Source organism: Carcharhinus amblyrhynchos, chromosome 1, assembly GCF_965287045.1.
Source record: "Carcharhinus amblyrhynchos chromosome 1, sCarAmb.v2.hapA, whole genome shotgun sequence".
Classification (NCBI taxonomy): domain Eukaryota; kingdom Metazoa; phylum Chordata; class Chondrichthyes; order Carcharhiniformes; family Carcharhinidae; genus Carcharhinus; species Carcharhinus amblyrhynchos.
In genome coordinates, this window is record NC_137324.1 from 22,974,972 (window position 1) to 22,997,707 (window position 22,736).

The 22,736-nt window shown below is 42.0% G+C and overlaps 2 protein-coding genes across 4 annotated transcripts in view; one reads left to right on the top strand and one right to left on the bottom strand.

The window, feature by feature from the left end:
- LOC145349042 (zinc finger matrin-type protein 1-like) overlaps positions 1-22,736 on the top strand; it is a 128,893-nt gene that overhangs the window by 21,468 nt on the left and 84,689 nt on the right. Inside the window, exons 1-2 of one of the 3 annotated variants that reach the window (XM_080197302.1) lie at positions 17,319-17,458; positions 17,718-17,762. The exons of 1 other annotated variant lie outside the window; for it this stretch is intronic. In XM_080197302.1, the coding sequence (XP_080053428.1) occupies positions 17,320-17,458; positions 17,718-17,762 (184 nt within the window). In that variant the 5' untranslated portion in view covers position 17,319. Of the gene's footprint in view, positions 1-17,318; positions 17,459-17,717; positions 17,763-22,736 lie in introns of those variants that run through there. One more of the 3 variants, XM_080197311.1, reaches the window with a different exon arrangement.
- LOC145348659 (olfactory receptor class A-like protein 1) lies at positions 6,148-7,125 on the bottom strand. Its single transcript, XM_080196827.1, has one exon. It carries the CDS (start codon positions 7,123-7,125, stop codon positions 6,148-6,150), a length of 978 nt encoding a protein of 325 aa, XP_080052953.1.

Consider the following 22,736-nt stretch of genomic DNA (forward strand, 5'->3'; position numbering starts at 1 on the left):
TTCGAGCCTGCCCCGCCATTCAATAAGATCATGGCTGATCTGAAGTGGCTCAGTTCCACCTTCCCGCTTTCTTCCCTTCTCCCCATAACCCTTAACTCCCTTGCCTACCAAAAACCTATCTACCCATGTCTTAAATATATTTAGCGAGGTAGCCTCCACCACTTCAACGGGCAGAGAATTCCAGAGATTCACCACCCTTTGAGTGAAGAATATTGTAATATTGTAATTGCTAGGCTGACAAATGTTCAAAATAAAACGATACGACAAATTGTATGAAGTGAATATGCACACTTAAAAAATAATTGGATCTTAAACTTGACTGTGGTAGTTCCTGAGTTTGCAGCCAGTTTCATTTGTTGGTTGTTATGACACCTCTCCTGGTTGATAGATTGCCAAACCTCAAATAAATGTAAAATGCTGGTGAGAGTTTTCGACTCAGGAAGTAGTTAAGTATTAGTGAGTGTAAGCAAGATGTATTTCATACTTCTCAAATATAGAAAAGCTGTTTGGTAGCTTAAATTAAAACCCGTACTATTCATTAATCTGTAATAGCAAAAGTGAATGAGGTATAGAGATCTAAACAGGGACAAGTCAGAAAATTAGTAAATGCACACAAGCAGTATTTTAAACAGATGGATTATGTCATGAAAGTATGCATTTTCATATTAAATGATTAGGAGACACTGGGTTGTCCCAGACTAACAGAATAGAAAGTCAAAGCATAAAACAAATGAAACCTACATAACTTAAAATTTTAATAATATTATTGCCAGTGTCCACCAACATTACAGTTCTTGGTTGTAGAAAGGCTCACATGTATTGGCAGATACAACGTGATCATTCACCCTGGGAGGCATCCACGCTGAACTCGTAAATAAGTACCTTTTCTGAGGTAATAATAATATGCCATTTTGAGTAATCAGTATGTATATAATTTAGCAAAAACAATATTGTGCCTGAGATCTACATGTTTTGTGATGAAAGCAGCTTTCAGTTATGGCAAGTGTTGTTTAATATTTGTTCTGTACAGCAGCAGTGAGCTTTTTAAATTTATCCGCAGAATATGGGCACTGCTGGCAAGGTTGCCAATTATTGCTCATCCTTGAACTGCTGCAGTCTTTGTGCTAAAGCTACTCCCACAAAGCTATTAGACAGGAAGTTCCAGGATTTTGATCCAGCAACAATGAAGGAACAGTGATTCATGTCCAAATCGGGATGATGTGTTATTTAAAGGGGAAATTGAAAGCAATGGTGTTCCTACGCACCTGCTGCCTTTGGCTTTCTTGATGGTGGAGTTGCAGGCTTAGAAAGTGCAGCCTCGGCAAGTTGCTGTAATACATCCGTGCACACTGAAGCCACGGTACCCCAGTGTGGAAGAATCAGATGTTTCAGCTGATAGATAGTGTATTGATCAAGTGGAATGCTTTGCCTCAGATAGTGTCAAGATTTCAGAGGAGTGGACTGTATTCCATCACGTTCCTGACTTCTGGCATGTAAGTTTTGGAGAGGCTTTTGGAGAGTCAGGAGATGAGCCACTCTGCCAAATAACTTCAGCAATCATGGAATCATCTGGCTGGTCAACTTAAGACTCCAGTTCATATAAGCTCCAGAATGGGGTGGCGGGGATTCATTGATGGTAATGCAATTGAGTGTCAAGTTGAAGTGTTTAAACTCCGTGTTGTTGGGGTCATCATTGCCTAGCACTTGTGCGGTACAAATGTCAGGTGAACTACTCAATGGACTGGAGTTTGCAGTGAGCAGCAAATAAATGGGCGCCTACTTTATATGAGTTTTTGCATTGAAAGTTCCAGTCAGCTGAATATTAGAAGAGTACACTCTTTTAATATTCCCTGTATACCCCCTGTATAGGAGATTTGTGAACATGATATGTGACTGAGACCAATCAGAGTGAAAAATTGTGAATGAACAAGCCAGGTAGTGTGAGTTAGAATAGTGAATTAAGGGTCAAGCCTGGTGCAGAATTGGATTAAGAGAGGGAAAGAAGAGAAGGGAAAACAAAAGTTTATTTGCTTTTTTTCAATTCTCAGATAATAAATAAATAAATTGAGATTTCACCCACTGGTTAATGTTAATTTTCAGTGTCAGAGAGGCTGCTTGGCAAAGACAGACCACACTACAAAAAATTTACTTACACCACAATAAACACCTGATGAAGGAGCAGTGCTCTGAAAGCTTGTGATTCCAAGTAAACCTGTTGGACTTTAACCCTAGTGTTGTGAGTCTTCTTACTGTGCCCACCCCTACAAGCCTAACTTTTTCTGGTGAGTTCCACATATATAAATTATATGAATATAGCAACTTCACACCATTCCATGTAATTTGTTGGTGCTTCAAAGTCGGCAAGCAATCCTTATTGCACAGCTTGCAGAGGAGCAAGGAATCTTGAATAACAACTTGGTCTTATTTATGCACTTGACTGCACAATTATTTTTACTGCAAATTCCAGCCCCTTCTGGATAAGCTGATGCTGCTCAATGAAGGGGTATAATGCTAACTACAGCAAGCCATAAAACAGAGTTATAAGATGGATATAAACATTGGTTCTAGTCAAAAAAAAAATGAATTATCAAGGATCATAGTCCAGAGCACTATCAAAGATTAAAAGAGAGGTATAAACCTATAGCTAGGAGTAGTTAGGCTTTTGAAAGTATTTATAAGAGAAAGGGGAGATTGACAGTGTTATAAATTTTCACATCTTTGAAGTTCCATGACAGAAGAATTTAGAGTAGGTGGTGGTGGTTTGAATAAAGTTAAGGAAAATAGTAGAATAGATTGTGGGGTAATAATGTATATACTAACTATGTATTCTCATTGATAGAAGATATAAGTAAACACTTAGTCATAGAACCTTTACAGTGCAGAAAAAGCCAATGGGCCCATTGAGTTTGTGCCAAAAACAAGGCCCTATTGCCATAACCCCATATATTTATCCTGCTAATTGTCTCTAACCTACACATTTATCCTGCTAATCGTCTCTAACCTACACGTCCTGGGACACTAAGTGGCAATTTAGCATGGCCAATCAACCTAACCTGCACAGCTTTGGACAGTAGGAAGAAACCGGAGCACCCGGAAGAAATTGGAGCATGCAGAAGAAATCCATATAGACATAGGGAGAACATGCAAAGTCCACACAGTCACCCGGGGCCGGAATTGAATCCAGATCCCTGGCACTATGAAGCAGCAGGGCTAACCACTGTGTCGCTATGATGCCCTAGTCAATTAAGAAACAACCTGTTATATGTTGCATTATTTGTTTGGAGTAAAAAAGGATACATTTGTATTGTAGCAGTGTGAGAATGATCGCTGTAGAATTAAATCCAGTTGGGAAGAACTTAATTTATACTGTCTAGTTGCAAAGGGATGTGATAGCCTAGAGAAGAGGTGATGGCCTAGTTTTATTATCATTAGACTATTAATCCAGAAACTCAGCTAATGTTCTGGGGACCAGGGTTCGAATCGTGCCATGGAAGATGGTGAAATTTGAATTCAATAAAAAGTATCTAGAATTAAGAATCTACTGATGACCATGAAACCATTGTCAATTGTTGTAAAAACCCATTTGGTTCACTAATGTCCTTTAGGGAAGGAAATCTATTGTCCTTACCTGGTCTGACCTACATGTGACTCCAGAGCCACAGCAATGTGGTTGACTCTCAACTACCCTCCAAGGGTAACAAGGGATAAGCAATAAATGCTGGCCAGCCAGCAATGCCCATGTCCCACATATGAATTTAAAAACCTTTTGCTCTTCTTTGGGTAAGGAATTCATTCATTCCTTTGATCAAAGATTCAAGCCTCACTTAAGGTTTAGAATTGCAACAGGCAATCATAAATTAGCCATTATAAACGATGACAGTTCAAAAAAGGAGATGAAAATATACCTGGCACCAACAAACTTAAGGCCACTAAATGGGAAACTTTTAGAATCAATATCCTAAGGCAAATTTAATTTGCAATTGGAAATTTTGTTTTACTTGTTCATGGGATTATGGACATCACTGGAAAGATCAGCATTTATTATCCATCTCTAATTGCCTTGATGAGCAGCACAATGGCACAGTGGTTATCACTGTGACTCAAGCAGGATTCAACTCCCTGCTTGGGTCACTGTCTGTACGAAGTCTGCACGTTCTTCCTGTGTCTGCGTAGGTTTCCTCCAAGAGCTCCGGTTTCCTCCCACAGTATGAAAGATGTGCGTTGGCCATGCTAAATTTTCCCTCAGTGTACCCGAACAGGCACCTGAATGTGGCAACTAGGGAATTTTCACTGTAACTTTATTGCAGTGTTAATGTAAGCCTACTTGTAACACTAATAAACAAACCTAAACTGAAACGATGGTGGTGAGCCACCTTCTGAAACCAGTGCAGTTTGTGTGGCATAGGAACAGCCACAGTGCTTTTAGGAAAGAGGTTCTTGGATTCTGATTCAGTGTCAGGGCAGGAAGGCTGATGTAGTTCCCAGTCAGGATGCTGTGTGGCTTACAGGCATTCTCACCTCCTGGCTTTGTTCTTCGCGATGATAGAGGTCACAGGTTTGGAAGGTGGTGCCAATGCACTGGTGGTCGAGGAAGTGAATATTTTGGGTGAGGAATGGTGTTGCACTTCTTAAGTGTTATTGGAGCTGTGCTGATACATGCAAGTGGAGAATATTCCATCAAACTCCTACATAGGTTAATGAGAGTCAACACAGATTTACTAAAGATAAATCATATTTGACTAGCTTGATTGAATGGGTTAATGAGGGCATAGAGTTTGACATATTGAACAGCAACTTTTAAAGAGCATTTGACAATGTGCTATTTAATCATCTTTACAAAATTAAAGCCCCTGGGATTAAAGGGTGTCTTGGCATCATGAACATGAAGTGGGCACAGAGACCAGAGTACCAGTGAATGGTTGGTTTTCAGACTGGAGGGGAGTGGACAATGGCATCCCCCAAGGGTGGGGAATTAGGACCATTGCTCCTCTTGATATATTTTAGTGGTCTGGATTCAGATATTGAGGGCATAGTTTCAAAGTTTTTAGATGAGATCAAACTCAAAAATGTAGCAAATGATAAGGATAGTAACAGCTTTAGGGGGATACATAGAGAGACAGTTAAAATGGTCAGATTATGATCAAGCATGAAGTGATACATTTTGTTCGAAAAATAAAGAAAGACAATATGAACTAAATGGTAAAAGGTGCAGGGACAGAGAAACCTGCAGATGTATGCACACCAATCTTTCAAAATGTCAAGGCAAGTTGACAAAGCTGTTTAAAAAATATATGGGAATCCTTGAATTTATTGATGAAATATTAAAGCAAGGACATTAACTAAATCTTTATCAAACACTGGTTAGGTCTTGACTGGAGTCATCAGGGCATTGGACATCCTCCCATCAATATAAGATGATGGAAAGGCAGCAAGTCTGTTGAGGATGAGGTATAAGTTCATAAGATATAGGAGCAGAATTGTGGATGCCTCTGCTGGTGATGTTCAATTTAGGGACCACACTTTAGAATGGATGTCAAGTCTTAGAGAGGAAGCAGAGAAGATTTACCAGGATAGTGTTGTGGATGAGAAGCTTAAGAGAAGGTTTGATGAAGATGTTCAAAATTATGAAGCGTTTTCATTGGTCAAACTGTTTCCAGTGGCGGGAAAGCCACATGGGGCACCGACTTAATTCAATTGGTAAAGCACCAGAAGTGACAGGAAATTTTTAAAGCAGCCAGTTGTGACCTGGAATGCACTGCCTGAAAAACTGGTGGAAGCCAATTCAACAGTAACATTTAAAAGAGAATTGGATAAATACTTGAAGGATTTTTGTTTTCTCCATGAGATATAAGGAAAGAGCTCAGGTTCTGGGGTTCATTGGACTGCTCTCACAGGCCAGGCTTGGGTATGATGGGCTGAAAGGCCTCCTTCTTTTGCTGTGTCTTTCTTTGATTCCAGTATAATCCCCCATTGTGCTGTATAATTGTAGAGTGGCCATTCCAGTTACTTCATTAATAATCTCATCCAACTGCCCACTTTAACCCCCCCCCCCCCCAGTGTCTGTCCTTACCTACACTGTAGGCTGGCCACAGATTGTTACTGTCTTGGCCTGGCTTGTCCTTGGTGTTTGTTAGACCATTCTCCCCACTATATTTCCACATCCTGAAAATGTGCAGCCTTCCTTTGTTTCAAACGCTTGCAGAATGGGTGGAACACATCTTTGACATTCCTGTGTCCAAAAACCAGGACATAGGAGCTGGCTGTGTAGTAGAGGGAGGAAATCAAACTGGAGGTGTACTTCAGAGTCTGGTTCTGGGCCTGACCGGGCGGTATATTCGCGATCATCATAATCCAGACGATATCGTTGGAAATCCAACAAGTCACGTAGATGCAGAGCAGAGAGACTAAGATCCTGGTGGCCTGCAGGGTGACCTTGCTGCCGGAATTCGACCCCTGCCCCGCCACCCCCACCCTCCGTTGGTGCTTGCAGAGGAGTTGGATGATCAGCCCGTTCAGCACCACCACCCAGACGATGGCGACGAGGTCCAGGCTGACCGTGATGTAGGTCACAATGTCCGAGGCCGAGCTGCTGGCCAGGGAGCTGCAGCTGGGGGAGTTGCTGGGCAGGTGGCTGGCCGAGCCGTTCTCGCTCTCCTGGGACAGGCGGATGATCTTGTCCATGGTGTAGGGGATGTAGAAGATGAAGCTGGTGAGCCACAGGGCGCTGATGGTAACGTTGACATACCTGCTCCGGTGGCTGCGGATGTAATTGACCAGGGCGCAGTTGGGTCTCCTGATCTGGATCAAGTGGAGGAAGCTGAGGTTGGAAACTGACCAGATGCTGATGCATCTGAGGGAAGAACTCAGGTAGACGAGAATGATGCAGCCGGTCTCCTGAAGCAACTCCCCACTGTAGCAGGTCAGCATCCTGGGGATGCCTTGGTAGAAACACAGCAGCAAGTTGACGAAGGTCTTGTTGACGATCACTCTGTCCAGTGGGGGGAAACGCTTGTTTTTCACAGCAGTGCTGATGAAGGCGAACAGGACAATGATGTTCCCCGCGGTACCCAATACAACTGTAGCCACAAACGCCAACATGAAAGGGAGCCCTTCTCTGTCTCTCATTTTTTCCCCCATTGCTGGGGTGGGGAAGTGGGGGGTGGCGGTAGAAACTTTTTTTATATATATATGATGCACTCGGCACCACCAGGTGACACAGTGGTTTATATTCTGTGACCAAATGACGGAGGGAGAACTCTCTTGGTTACCTCGCCATAGAAACAGTGGAGCCCATCCTTTCAGGTGTGTCCATCCAGAAGGGGTTTTTTTCAGAAAGTGGAACTGGGGAGTGGCCATGATGCGGAGCCGACACAGATGAGAAAATAAAACCAAAGGCTTCAGGTGTGAACTCTCGCTGGGAACTCCCCAGTGCTGCCGGATCTGATAGTCCATCACAGTCCTGAGAGGGAGAGAGTACTGTGCTGTCTCTCAGATATTATACTCATGAGGTGAATGTAAAAGGTTACCAGGTGTTATTTCAAATAAGAGGCAAGGAGCCATTTCCTGGTGTCCTGTCTGGAATTTATCCCTCTGTCTCAAAATAAAGTTATAAAAATAAAAAATGCTGGATAAACTCAGCGGGTCTGTAGAGAGAGAGAGAGACATATACCTAAGGGACGGGGTTGCGGTGTCACATTGTCACTGGATTAGTAATCTAGGGTCTCAAGGTAACACTCTGGGGACCTGAGTTCCAATCCCAGGTGGTGAAATTTGAAATCAATAAAAATATGGAATTAAAAATCTAATAATGACCATGAAACCATTGTTGTAAAAACACAACTGGTTCGCTAATGTCCTTTAGGGAAGGAAATCTGCCGTCCTTACTGGGTCTGGCCTACATTTGACTCCAAATCCACTGCAATGGCCTAGCAGGGCATTTGGTTCAAGGGCAATTAGGGATGAGCAATAAATGCTGGCTCAGCCAGAGATGCCCACATTCCATGAGTAATAAAAAAAGGAGCTTGATGTTTTTCTCTCCACGGTTGCCACCAGACTTATCCTTTTCTTTAAGTTTCAGATGTCCAGCATCCTTTTGTGTTTACACAAAATAAGGCTGCCTGGTCATTATAATATTTGTGATATCTTGCTGTGTGCAAAGTAACTTCAGTGTACAGCAACAGTCACTACGCTTTAAAAGTCCATCATTAGTTGTATAGTGCTCCAGGATGACCTGAAGTCATAGAAGGCGCTATATAAATGCAAATTCTCCATCCAAAGGTTATGGCACAGTGATTGTATTTTTCAGGAGTTCATTGGGTGCTGTATAAATGTAAATTCTCCATTTGAAGGTTGGAACATTGCAATTATATTTCTTGGGAGTATATGCGTGTCAATGCGTTATTTTCTTTCAGGCTGGCCCATTATTAAGGTATAATGTTTCTAATGTTGCCCTGGTTACGTAAATCTCTACAAGAGAGACAATAAAAAGCCGATGTTAAGCTCTGCTGAGAAATATCCAGCTGTTGCGAGTAATTAGTATTTCCTCCCATTTGTAAAGTTTAACTTTCCAGTTTACTTTTCCATTTTTAATGATTTTTGTTGTCATTTTTTTGCAATTACATCTGATGAGAATCCATTGATAAGCATCTTTAAAAATGTTGGGAAAGAGACTGAGATGATGACAATTTTTTAGTTATATTTGTTCATGGGATTTGTGTGTCACTGGTGGGCTGGCATTTATTTCCCTTTCATAATTGTCCTTGACAAGGTGATGATGAGCTCACTCCCTGAACCACTCTGCAGCCTATGTGGTCACAGAGTCACTACAGTGCAGAAGGAAGCCATTCAGCCCATTGAGTCTGCACCAACCATAATCCAACCCAGGCCCTATCCCCATAACCCCATGTATTTACCCTAGCTAGTCCCCCTGACACTAAGGGTCAATTTAGCATGGCCAATCCACCTAACCCACACATCTTTGGACTGCGGGAGGAAACTGGAGCACCCACAGTCCGCACGCAGTCATAGGGAGAATGTGCAAACTCCACACAGACAGTGACCCAAGCTGGGAATCGATCCCAGGTCCCGGGTGTTGTGAGGCAGCAGTGCTAACCGCTGTTCCACTGTGCCGCCCTACACTAGTGGTGTAGGTATATCCACAGTCCTGTTAGGGAAGGAGTTCCAGGATTTTGACCCAGCAACAGTGAAAGAACAACAATTTATTTGCAAGTTAGGGAGGTATGTGTTTGGAGGGGATTGTGCAAGTAGTAACATTCCCATGCATCTGCTGCCCTTGTACTTCTAGATGGCAGAAGTCACAGGGTGATGTCGAAGGAGCCTTGGTGAGTTGCTCCATGCATCTTGTTGATACATACTACTGCCAATGTGCATCAGTGCAAAGGGAGTGAATGTTGAAGGTGGTGGACAGGATGTCAATCAACAGGGCTGCTTTGCCCTGGATGGCGTTGAGCTTCTTGAGTGTTATTGCACTTATCCAGGCAAATGGCGAGTATTCCAACTCACTCCTGGTTTGTGTCTTGTGAATTGTAGTATAACAGTTTGGCTCATAAAGGGTCAACATGGAACTGAGTGTAGTACTGCCCATACAAGAGAACACATAGCCTGCACTGAAGGGTCAGTATAATGTTGGACAGAGACGTGTGTAAAAACTAGCATGGAGACAGCTCCTAGTTTGGACTATACCGTACTTATGTGTTTGGTTCTAGTGGTTAATAAATGTTTACAGTTGAATTACCCAAGACTATGAATACCTTAATAAAACCAAACAAACTACACCCAATACCTTACAACATTGATAGTAGATAGGCTTTGGAGAGGTGAATTACTCGCTGCAGAATTCCAAGCCTCTGATCTGCTCTTGTAGCCAAAGTATTTACATGGCTGGTATGGTTCAATTTCTGGTCAGTGGTAACTTCCAGGATATTGAAAGTGGGGGAGTCAACGATGGCAATGCCATTGAATGTCAAAGGGAGATGGTTAGATTCTCTTTTGTTGGAAATGGTTCCTTCCTGGCATAAATGTGATTTGCCACATATCAGCATAAACTGAATTACATAAGGACACAGATTGCCCCAATGTTTGTGGAGGCACAAATGGTACTGAACATTATGCTTATACAATATGCAATATATATCATAACAATATATTCAAAAATTACTGGAGAGTTTTTGGAATCTCTGAGATGGCAAAGGAAATCAACTGTGTTGTGCCAGATTAAAATTGGGCAACTATTCTGGAGTTTTGTTTGGGGGAGACTAGATGATAGAAAGAATTATATAGCCCACTCACTTTCTCAAGAGGCTACAGAAATTCGGCATGTTTGCTACAACTCTCACCAAATTTTACAGAATGCACTATAGAAAGTATTCTTTCTGGTTGTATCACAGCTTGATATGGCTCCTGCTCTGACCAAGACCGCAAGAAATTGTGAACGAAGCTCAGTCCATCACGCAAACCAGCCTCCCATCCATTGACACTGTCTACACTTCCTGCTGCCTCAGAAAAGCAGCCAGCATAATCAAGGACCTGACGCATCCTGGACATTCTCTCTTCTTCCTTCTTCCGTCGGGGAAAAGATACAAAAGTCTGAGGTCATGCACCAACTGACTCAAGAACAGCTTCTTCCCTGCTACCACCAGACTTTTGAATGAACGTATCCTATATTAAATTGATCTTTCTCTACACCCTAGCTATGACTGTAACACTACATTCTGCACCCTCACCTTTCCTCCTCTACGAACAGTGTGTTTTGTCTGTAACAATACTTTTTACTGTACACCAATACATTTGACAATAATAAATCAAATCAAATCAAAAAGTGTTGAAAGAACAGGATGATGAATCCATACCATTATTGTATGTATTCAGTCTATTTAACAACAAAAATTCAAGTACATTTTCTTTGTTGTTTTTCTCTATTGCCCAAAGTTTGACTACTTCTCTGATTGTTTTATACGAGACAAACTATTGGTATTCAAAGAATCATAGAAACCCTACAATAAAGAAGAGGCCATTCAGCCCATCGAACTTGCACCGACAACAATCCCACCCAGGCTCTATCCCCGCTGCCCCATGTAATTACCCTGTTAGTCCCCCTACACATTCAGGGGCAATTTATCATGGCCAATACCACATATCTTTAGACCCTGGGAGGAAAGTGGAGTACCCAGAGGACGCAGGGTGAATGTGCAAACTCCGCACAGACGGTGACCCAAGGCCGGAAGAAGTTCCTCCTCAACTCTGTTCTAAATTGACTCCCCCCGTATTTTGAGGCTGTGCCCCCTAGTTCTTGTTTCCATTCTAAGTGAAAATAACCTTGCTGCTTCCACCTTGTCTAACCCTTCATTATCTTATATGTCTCTATAAGATCCCCCCTCAACCTCCTAAACTCCAGTGAGTACAGGCAGAGTCTACTCAATCTTTCCTCATAAGCCAACCCCCTCATTTCTGGAGTCAACCTAGTGAACCTTCTCTGCACCCCCTCCAAAGCCAATGTATCCTTTCTTAAATAAGGGGACCAAAACTGTAAACAGTACTCCAAGTGTGGCCTCACCAGTGCCCTGTACAATTGCAGCAACACCTCCGTGCTTTTATACTCCATCCCCCTCGCTATAAAGGCCAACATTCCATTTGCCTTCTTGATCACCTGCTGCACCTGCAAACTGAGTTTTTGTGATTCATGCACAAGGACCCCGAGGTCCCTGTGCACAATAGTATGTTGTAATTTTTCACCATTTAATTAATAGTCTATTTTACTATTATTCCTTCCAAAGTGGATAACCTCATATTTGCCAACCTTATATTCCATCTGCCAGATAGTTGCCCACTCACTTAGCCTATCCAAATCTCTCTGCAGACTTTCTGCATTCCCACTCATCTTTGTATCATCCGCAAACTTTGTTACCCTACACTCGGCCCCCTCCTCCAGTTCGTCTATGTATATGGTAAACAGTTGAGGCCCCAGCACTGATCCCTGCAGCATGCTACTAGTCACCAACTGCCAATTGGAAAAGCACCCATTTATTCCGATTCTCTGCTTTCTGTTAGATAGCCAATCCTCAATCCACGCTAATACTTTACCCCCAACTCTTTGTACCTTTATCTTATGCAGCAACCTTTTGTGAGGCACTTTATCAAATGCCTTCTGGAAATCTAAATATACCACATTCACCGGTTCCCCTCTGTCAACCACACTCGTTATATCTTCATGAAATTCCAGTAAATTCGTCAAACATGACTTTCCCTTGATGAATCCATGCTGCATCTGTTTGATTGAACCATTCTTTTCCAGGTGTCCTGCTATTTCTTCTTTAATGATAGATTCGAGCATTTTCCCAACTACAGATGTTAAGCTAACCGGTCTGTAGTTACCCGTCTTTTGTCTATCTCCCTTTTTAAATTAACAAAATGAAGGAGATAGTCACCGACTTCAGGAAGTGTAGAGGAGAACATGCTCCTGTCTACATCATTGGGGACGAAGTAAGTGGTTTAGAGCTTCAAGTTTTTAGGTGTCCAGATCACCAACAACCTGTCCTGCTCCCCCTTTGCCGACACTATAGTTAAGAAAGCCCACCTGAGCCTTTACTTTCTCACCAACTTTTACAGATGCACCATAGAAAGCATTCTTTCTGGTTGTATCATAGCTTGGTATGGCTCCTGCTCTGCCCAAGACCGCAAGAAACTACAAAGGGTCGTAAATGTAGCCCAATCCATCACGCAAATCAGCCTCCCATTCATTGACTCTGTCTACACTTCCTGCTGTCTCAGAAAAGTGGCCAGCATAATTAAGGACACCATGCAACCCGTACATACTCTCTTCCACCTTCTTGCATTGGGAAAAAGATATAAATGTCTCAGGACATGTGCTTACTGACTCAAGAACAGCTTCTTCCCTGCTGCCATCAGGCTTTTGAATGAAACTACCTCACATTAAGTTGATCTTTCTCTACATCCTAGTTTTGTAGCGGGTAGGTCGTGCCTTACTAACCTTATTGAGTTTTTTGAGAAGGTGACCAAAGAGGTGGATGGGGGTAAGGCAGTTGACGTGGTATACATGGATTTTAGTAAGGCGTTCGATAAGGTTCACCATGGTAGGCTTCTGCAGAAAATGCAGATGTATGGGATTGTGGGTAATCTAGGAAGTTGGATCAGGAATTGGCTATCAGATAGGAGACAGAGGGTGGTGGTGGATGGTAAATATTCATCATGGAGTGCAGTTACGAGTGGTGTGCCTCAGGGATCTGTTTTGGGGCCACTGTTGTTTGTAATTTTTATTAATGATCTGGATGAGGGTATAGTTGGGTGGATTAGTAAATTTGCTGATGACACCAAAGTTGGAGGTGTGGTAGATTGTGAGGAAGGGTGTCATAGTCTGCAGGGAGACTTAGATAGGTTGCAGAGCTGGGCCGAGAGGTGGCGGATGGAATTTAATGCGGAGAAGTGTGAGGTAATTCACTTTGGTAGGAGCAACAGATGTGTCGAGTATAGGGCTAACGGGAGGACTTTGAATAGTGTGGATGAACAGAGGGATCTAGGTGTGTGTGTACATAGATCCCTGAAAGTTGGGAATCAAGTAGATAAGGTTGTCAAGAAGGCGTACGGTGTCTTGGCGTTTATTGGTAGGGGGATTGAATTTAGGAGTCGCAGTGTAATGTTGCAACTGTACACTACTCTGGTGCGGCCGCACTTGGAGTACTGTGTGCAGTTCTGGTCCCCGCATTACAAGAAGGATGTGGAGGCGTTGGAGAGGGTGCAGAGGAGGTTTACTAGGATGTTGCCTGGTATGGTGGGGAGGTCCTATGAGGAGAGACTGAGGGATCTAGGGTTGTTTTCGTTGGAAAGAAGGCGGCTAAGAGGGGATCTTATTGAAACATATAAGATGATTAGAGGTTTAGATAGGGTGGATAGTGATAGCCTTTTTCCTCGGATGGAGAAAGCTAGCACGAGGGGGCATGGCTTTAAATTAAGGGGGGGTAGCTACAGGACGGATTGCAGGGGTAGGTTCTTTACCCAGCGAGTGGTGAGGGATTGGAATGCCCTGCCTGCTGCAGTTGTAAATGCGTCTAGTTTGGGGGCGTTTAAGAGATCTCTGGATAGGTTTATGGACGAAAAGGGATTGGTATAGGCTAGTGGGTCATTGTTTTTGTAACTGGTCGGCGCAACATCGTGGGCCGAAGGGCCTGTTCTGCGCTGTAATGTTCTATGTTCTATGTTCTATGTTCTATGACTGTAACACCGCATTCTGCACTCTCTTGTTTCTTTCTCTACGTATGGTATGCTTTGCCTGTGTAGCATGCAAAGAAACAATACTTTTCTTTGTATACTAATACATGTGACAATAATAAATCAAATCAAATCAAAATTGGCTGTTAATGAATAAAAACATTTACAGAATGACATTTAATAAACTTGCTATTCATCGCCTTAAATCAGAGAGAAGAAAAAGAAAATGTTTGCGTATAGCATGCAAGGAACAATACTTTTCACTGTACACTAATACATGTGACAATAAATCAAATCAAATCAAAAAAGTAGCAAACACAAATACAATGAGAAGTGGAAATCCAACAGAACAGGAGAATTATTAAAAAGCTACAAAATGATACAAACACAATATCTGGAAGAAGAAAAGGATGTACAAGAAAAGCTAATTTGTAAAACAGAAAGTAATGACTTGGGAGAGCATTTTTCAGCTTCCAGCTTGTTTGAGCCCATTTATTCTATTACACAGAGGTAAGCTTTATCCTCGCGAGTGGCAAATTTACAACCTGTCCATCACCTTCCAAATCTGGTTCAGCCTCAAACTGTGGCCAAGGAGAGAGATGGAGTGGTGGATGGGAAACATAGTTTGCAGCAGGGAACGTAAACAATTACTTTTGTCTTTCAAATATTTAATGTGAGGAAATTTCAGCTCATTTGAATGCTGCATAAGCAATGAGACAAAGTTGAATCAATAGAGGGGTCCAGAAAGGTAGTGGTACGGCAAATCTATTCACTGCCAAAGATGAAATCTGACATATTTTTGTACAGTGTTGCAAAGTTAGGTGGCAGCATGTAAATGAGAAATGGAAGGAGTAGATCTTTGAAGGGGAATCCAGAAGTAACCAATTGGGAGCAGGAAAAGAAGTTATTGCATGAAATTCTCTAGCTTGTCTTTATTCATTCCTGGGATGTGGGTGTCGCTAGCTAGGCCAGCATTTATTGCTTATCCTAATAGTCTTTGAGGTGGTGGTGGTGGGCTGCATTCTTCAATGCTGCTGTCCATGTGCTGTTAGTATAACCAGTGGGATTAGGGAATAATTCCAGGATTTTGACCCGGCAACAGTGAGTGAAAAATGGTGATATGTTTTCAAGTCAGGATGATGAGTGACTTGGAGAGGAACATCTAGGTGGTGCTGTTCCACTATGTCAGCTGTTCTTATCCAGTTATAGATTTGAAGGGTGTTCGAAGGAGTCTTGGTGAACTCCTAAAGTGCATCTTGTAGGTAGTGCACATGCTGCTACTGTTCGTCGATGGTGGAAGGAGTGAATGTTTGTTGGAGTGCTAATCAAGCAGGCTGCTTTGTCCTGGATGGTGTCAAGCTTCTTGAGTGTTGTTGGAGCTGCACTCAGTCAAACAAGTGGAGAGTATTCCATCACACTCCTGACTTGTGACTTGTGGATGGTGGGCAAGCTTGGGGAGTCATGAGCACAGTTGTTAATCACAGGATCCTGCACCTCAGACATGGTCTTGTAGGCACAGTATTTATATGGTTAGACTAGTTCAGTTTCTGGTCAATGGTAACCCTCCAGGATGTTGATAGTGGGGGATTCAGTGATGGTAATGCCATTGAATGTCAAGGGGTGATCATTATATTCTCTCTTGTTAGAGATAGTCATTGTCTGGCACTACTATAGCACAAATATTACTTGCTACTTGTCAGCTCAAGCCTGGATATTGTCAGGTCTTGCTTCATTTGGACATGGACTGCTTCAGTATCTGAGGAATTGTGAATGGTGCTGAACATTGTACAATCATCAGCTTATGGTAAAAGGAAAGTCATTGATGAAGCAGCTGAAGATGGTTGAGCAAGGGCATTACCCTGAGGAACTCCTGCTGTAATGTCCCAAAACTGAGATGATTGACCTCTTTCTCTGCTGATATAACTCCAACCAGAGGAAAATTTTCCCCGATTTGTGTTGAATCCAGTTTTACTAGAGGTCCTTGGTCGAATGCTGCCTTAATGTCAGGGGCAGTGACTCTCACCTCTTGTCTGGAGTTCAGCTCTTATGTCCATGTCTGAACCAAGGTTGTAATGAGGTCAGGAGCTAGGTAACCCTGGTGGAACAAGTCATGCAGGAACTAAGGGACCTACCAGTAAACATATACAAATGATTGAAAATGGCAGAGGAGGAACTTTTAATAGAGGATCCCAGGATTTGCTGGTAACGTTGCTGTCTGTCACGAGGTAGTGGGTAATTAGATCCTCTTGTTGTATATGGTCATTGTCTGGCACTCGGATAGTGGAAATGTTATTTGCCATTTGTCAACCTGAGTCTGAATACTTTCCAGGCCTTACTACATGCAGGCACAGGCTGCTGCTTGCTACATTGGCTATGGATTTGTAAATACAACTGAACTCTCCATTCCTGACATAATGATGGAGGAAATCCGCTGAAAATGACTGGGCCTTGCACACTGAATTCCTCCAGCCTCCTGTCCAACTATCATTTCAATCCTCCTTCCATTCTGGAGAAGAGTCATGTGGACTTGAAACTCTGTCTCTCCCTCCACAGATGCTGCCAGACCCGCTGAGCTTATCTAGCATTTTCTGCTTTTGTTTCAGATTTCTATCATCCGCAGGATTTTGCTTTTATTTGAGTTGAAAGTTGGGAAGAGGCGTGGCTGTGGGCGAGGCCAATATGTGTCTATCTGTGGGCGGGTCAATGGTTACATGTAGGCGGGGCCATGTGTGTATGTGTTTGGACAGTAAGAAGTCTTACATCAGCAGGTGAAAGCATGTATGTGTTCGGGGACGTGCCTATCGATGGGCGGGGCCATGTCGATCTGTGGGCGGGGAATGTCTGTCTGTGGGCGGGGCCACTTCTATCTGTGGGCGGGGCCAGGTCCTGATCTGTAGGCGGGGCCATATCTCTGTGGGCGGGACCAGGTCCTGATCTGTAGGCGGGGCCATGTCTCAGTCTGTGGGCAGGGCCAGATCCTGATTTGTAGGCGGGGCCTAATCTCGGGCCTTTTCCGGGGGGGCGGGGCTGGGTGCTGAGCTGAGCGGTAGCGCAGGCGCAGTGCCGTTGTTGTTCAGCATGGAGATGAGCAGCCCCATCCCGCAGCTAGTGGAGAGTTTTAGACAGCAAAAGGCCGACTATTCATGTAACAGTCTGGCGGGGGGTGATAGTAGTAATAACAGGGACATTTATAGATCCGTGCAAACGAACCAAGAAGGTGAGTTCAGCTTCAGCAGTCAGTGCAACACGTCAACAGAAAAAAATAAAATAATTTAATCCCATCGAACAAATCGAGGCGGAGCGGCCTAGTGCTCCGCGCCTGGGGCGAGGCGGCTGTTTGAAGCCTGATCTCTCCCCTGCTCTTTAACCTTTTCCCTTCCCAGGGGATCGTTGAGGAAATGTGGGTGGTTAATTAAATAACTTCATCATTCTTACTCCCAACAATATAACCATGATTCTTTCCTGTTAAATTAAAGAAGAGGAAACTGGATTTCTAAAAAAAAGTCTAAACCATAACTGGGGTAGGTAATATTTCGTCTTATTTTTAGGAAGCCTCCTCTTTATATAACATTTTCAATCCATAAGGGTGAGGGGGTCACTGCCACTTTAAAACTTAATGATAACCAAGAGATATTTCCCTGCTCTTTATGGCTTGTTTTAAATATGTGAAATTCGGTTTTAATTTGAGGGTTGGAATTTAAAATATATGTGGTGACATCTTGGTGATAATTCCTGGAATTTTAAATATAAAATATTAAAGTCACAACATTCATTTTGAGTTTACAAAAATGTACAATGTTTTAAAATAGGTTTCTAAATCTTGTACTGTATTTTTTATGGTCCTTATAGAAAGAGTGGCCAAGTTGTGCCCACCTTTTCTACGGGACTATAAAAAACTACTCTTCAAGATTATGAAGTGATAATTCATGAATAGCGCAAACTGTTGTAGTAATTATGTAAATCATTATGTAGCAGAGTGCTGTTGTATTATCTTGCAATTTAATCAAAATGTAGCTGAAATACATTTATAAAAAAACCTAAGCAATATTTCAAAATGTGCTTGTAAAGTATGAGAAGTACTCGTTCCTCCTCTGCCAGTAGTTGATTACTTTCTTTCTCTGCCCATGGAATAGGGGGAGAAACCTGCCACTATTTCCTTACAGTACCTTGCACTTCAGGATTTCTCACTTTGCAGTCTTCATTAGACTGGTCACATTTTAAAGTGTATATATTCTGCTGTGTAATAACAACTTGTTAATACATTCATTCTATTATTTTAACAAAGGTGTTTTCCCATATAAAATGGTTTTAAATAAAAAAGCACATTTTGTTAAAATTCAAATGAATGTGTTAACCTGTTTGTTGCTAATGTGTTATAGCAGAGTAAAAGGATGTGCAGACAAGATATACATAGTGTGTCATGGTCATCAGATGGAGTGTGGTTCCATTGAGCATTAGGATTGGTGAAACTACTGCACAAACATTTAGAGATCTGCATTAAAGGTCAGGAATGATGTATGTTACTTTGATTTGTGCATTACATCCCTTGCACAGATAACTCTGTTACATACACAGTTGATGTGACTGACATATACTGTTTTATGCAGTGGCAAAAAATGCACACAAGTTTTGTTACTTTCTATATTTGTTTCAAATTTGGCCATCTCCATTGTTTTTCTGTTTATAAGATTACAGGCAAACGGGCGTTTAAAAGGTTGCCAATGAGAGTGACTACCTTGTGACTTTCATGATCTGACTTTGTATAAAAAGAATTGGTTCAGATCAGGGGCCACAAAATTAGATGTCATAGAGGTTTACAGCATGGAAACAGGCCAAACTTGTCCATGCAGCCCTTTTTTTTAAAACCCTGAAGCTAATCCCGTTTACCACATTTGGTCCATATCCCTCTATAACCGTTGTACCCATGTAGCTATCTGAATGTTTTTTAAAAGACAAAATTGTACCGGCCTCTACTACTACCTCTGGCAGCTTGTTCCAGACACTCAGCACACTCTGTGAAAAAATTGCCTGTCTGGACATTTTTGTATTTCTCCCCTCTCACTTTAAACCTATGCCCTCTAGTTTTAGATTCCCCTATTTTTGGGAAAAGATATTGACTATCTACCTTGTCCATGCCCTGCATTATTTTATAGACCTCTGAGGTCACCGCTCAGCCTCCTATGCTCCAGAGGAAAAAGTCCCAGTCTATCCTTATAACTCAATCCATCAAGTCCCGATAGCATCCTTGTAAATCTTTTCTGCACTCTTTCTACTTTAATAATATCCTTTCTATAATAGGATGACCAGAATTCCAAGTGTAGCTTTACCAATGTGTTGTACAACTTCAACACGATGTCCAAACTCCTACATTCAATGTTCTGTTCAGTGAAACCAAACATGCCAAATGCCTTCTTCACCACTCTGTCCACCTGTGATTGCACTTTCAAGAAGCTATGAACCTGTACCCCTAAATTTCTTTGTTTTGTAACTCTCCCCAGTGCCCTACCATTAACTGAGTAAGTCTTGCCCTGGTTCAATCTCCCAAAATCTTTCACCTCGCATTTGTCTAAATTAAACTCCATCTGTCATTCGTCAGCCCACTGGCCCAATTGAGCAAGATCCCATTGCAATTGGAGATAACTTTTTTCACTGTCTGCTATGCCACCAATCTTGGTGTCATCTGCAAACTTACTAACCATGCCCCCTATATTCTCATCCAAATCATTAATATAAATGACAAATAAGTGGGCCCAGCACTAATCCCTGAGGCACACCGCTAGTCACAGGCCTCCAGTTTGAAAAACAGCACTCTACAACCACCCTTCCTATCCACTTAGATACGTCACCATGGTTCCTGTGAGATTTAACTTTATACTACAACCTACAGAGCAGTGCCTTGTCAAAGGCCTTGCTAAAGTCTATGTAGACAACATCAACTGCACTGGCCTCATGTATCTTCTTGGTTATCCCTTCAAAAAAACTCAATTAAATTTGTGAAACATGATTTTCCACTCACAAAACCATGCTGATTGTCTCTAATCAGTTCTTGCATCTCTAAATGCCTGTAGGTCCTGTCGCTCAAAGTACCTTCCAACAATTTACCCACCACAGATGTGAGATGCAGTGGCAAGGATAAAAAAATTCAGTCTTCAGGAAGAGATGTGTAGTCTTGAGAATATTAATTTCTCTGTCAATGTGTAAATGTGGTATCTTGCTTAACTGCTTCTATTTACACAAATGTCTTTGGATTGGTAATCCAGCCTTTGGGTTTAAAACCCAACACAGAAGTTGGTAGAATTTGAATTCAATGAATAACTCTGGGATATAAAGCTGGCCTTAGTAATGTTTACAATGACAGTTATCATTGTCATAAAAACCCACCCAGTTTGCTAATGTTCTTGATAGAAGGAAAGCTACCACCCTTACCTGACCTGACTTACATGTGACTTCCAAAACCACAACAATGTAGTTTATTCTCAGCTATCCTTTGAAGTGGCCTAGCAAGCCATTTAGTCTCGGCCTTTTGGCTAAGATCAAGCCTAAGATGGGGTGCAATGCCTTGTGAGTATGGATCTTGTTTGTCTCTGTTGTTGGGATCTTGAATTTGATTCAATTTAAATTTGGTTTTTGGAGCAAGCGAGGAGGTGGATTTGGTTTTGCCCACTGCAGTCCGGGCATTGCCTTTGTAACTTTAAGAATGGAGTAAAAAAAATTAAATTAGGGATGGGCCTTACCAGTGACATCTATATTCCATGAAAGAACGAAAAAAGATAATCAGAATGATCTCAACAGTCCTAAATTAATAACAACATAAAATGCTGGAAAGTCTCAGCAGGCCTGACAGCATCTGTGGAGACAGAACAAAGTTAACATTTCAAGTCTAGATGACTCATGAAGAGAGTGCTGTCAGATGTTATCAGACCTGCTGAGATTATCCAGCATTTTTTTGTTTCAGGTTCCAGCATCTGCAATAATTTGCTTTTATTTTAGTCCCAAGTTAACCCTGATATAATATTCCAAGTGATTGTTTCATGAAATACTATTACCATTAAATATGTTTCACAAACATTGGTGTGAGCAGAATGGAAAGATTTACTTTATCACCTCCAGTACAATTCAAACATTTGTCTTTTTTAGCTAATGGTACTAGAGAGATGAGCATCAGTGACTGACACCTTGTCTTTGACATTTTACTTGCGTGCAACTAAATTACAAGAATCAATATTCCAACCTTTCATGATGATACTTTGTATAGAGACTTTCAGTTGCTTTTAGGTTTGGTGCATAGTACTGAAAAAAGAGGCATCATGCCAAAGCTTTTGGTCTTGCACTCATCAGGGATGATGCAGAAATTCAAATAATCATAGCAGTTTATACTACAGCTGAAAAGGGTACTAATTGGTTAGCATGTCAACTATGACTGAGTTGTTGCCAGAGAGAAAGCAACAGGAAACTAAAGGCTCCCCAACCTCCTGGATAGTTCATAAAAGATGCAAGGCTTGAACTTATTACTTTAATTTGCAGACAATGGATCCTTGCATATGAATGTATGTCACTTCAAATGAGCAGTGAATAAGCCACATTACAAGCTCCATTTATCTTACATTGGTTGTTAGTGTAGCTATTAGCACACTAACAACTTGTTCGGCAAGTGCTATTCAATCATGGAATCACATGCAACAGTAGGTATTTTTTGGGTCTACAAGCCTAGGTTAGTTGAGCATGACCTGTATTCTGCCTATTGCAAACAACCCAACGACTATGCTGTTTCATTCTATCAGCTAGTCATTAGGATGTATGACCTACCTATCTGGTATCGCACCAGCACGGAAATTCATAAACAATGTTGCTCAGCTGCATTGTAGGCAAAGCATTTTATTGGACTGATGGTAGCAACCAATTAGTGGAAGACCACTGCATGGTGTGAAATGATTTGCTGAGCACATTTTCTTTTGCAATACTTGCTTTTCTCAGGTAATTTGAAGTAGATAAGAACTTTTACAGGTCTGAAAGTCTCAGTTTTTGGCCCACGTGCGCAATATACAGCAAACAATGATTTGATCAGGATAGCCATTGTCCCTCGCGAAAGCTTTGATCCATTGAGCTTGCAACGTGAACAAACTGCCAGAGCCCCATTTACAAGATTGCTGATGAGGCCAATTTTATATGGAACTATACAAACCCCAACGTACATAGTAACGAGTGAATGTAGGCTTCCAGAGTCGGAGAACCAGTTAGTAGATTTCTCAACTAGTACATCAAGGAAAGGGAGCATTTGAGACTGCTCCATCTCAAAAATGAATCTGAGCATGGGACGGGTAATAAGGTTTGTAAGAAAATTCCTCAGAGCTGCAGATTTAAAGATCGCGACTGTGTCATCATTATGTCAGAAATATGCACGATAGGGGGTTCATTCCCTCAAAACCACTCTTCTCATAGAAACTGATGAAAATGTTACCGAGCACTGGACCTGGAGGGAACCACATGTTTGCACC

Bases quoted from the DNA above. Each gene is read 5' to 3' on its own strand.
- LOC145348659 (XM_080196827.1), bottom strand. From the start codon at position 7,125: ATGAGAGACAGAGAAGGGCTCCCTTTCATGTTGGCGTTTGTGGCTACA.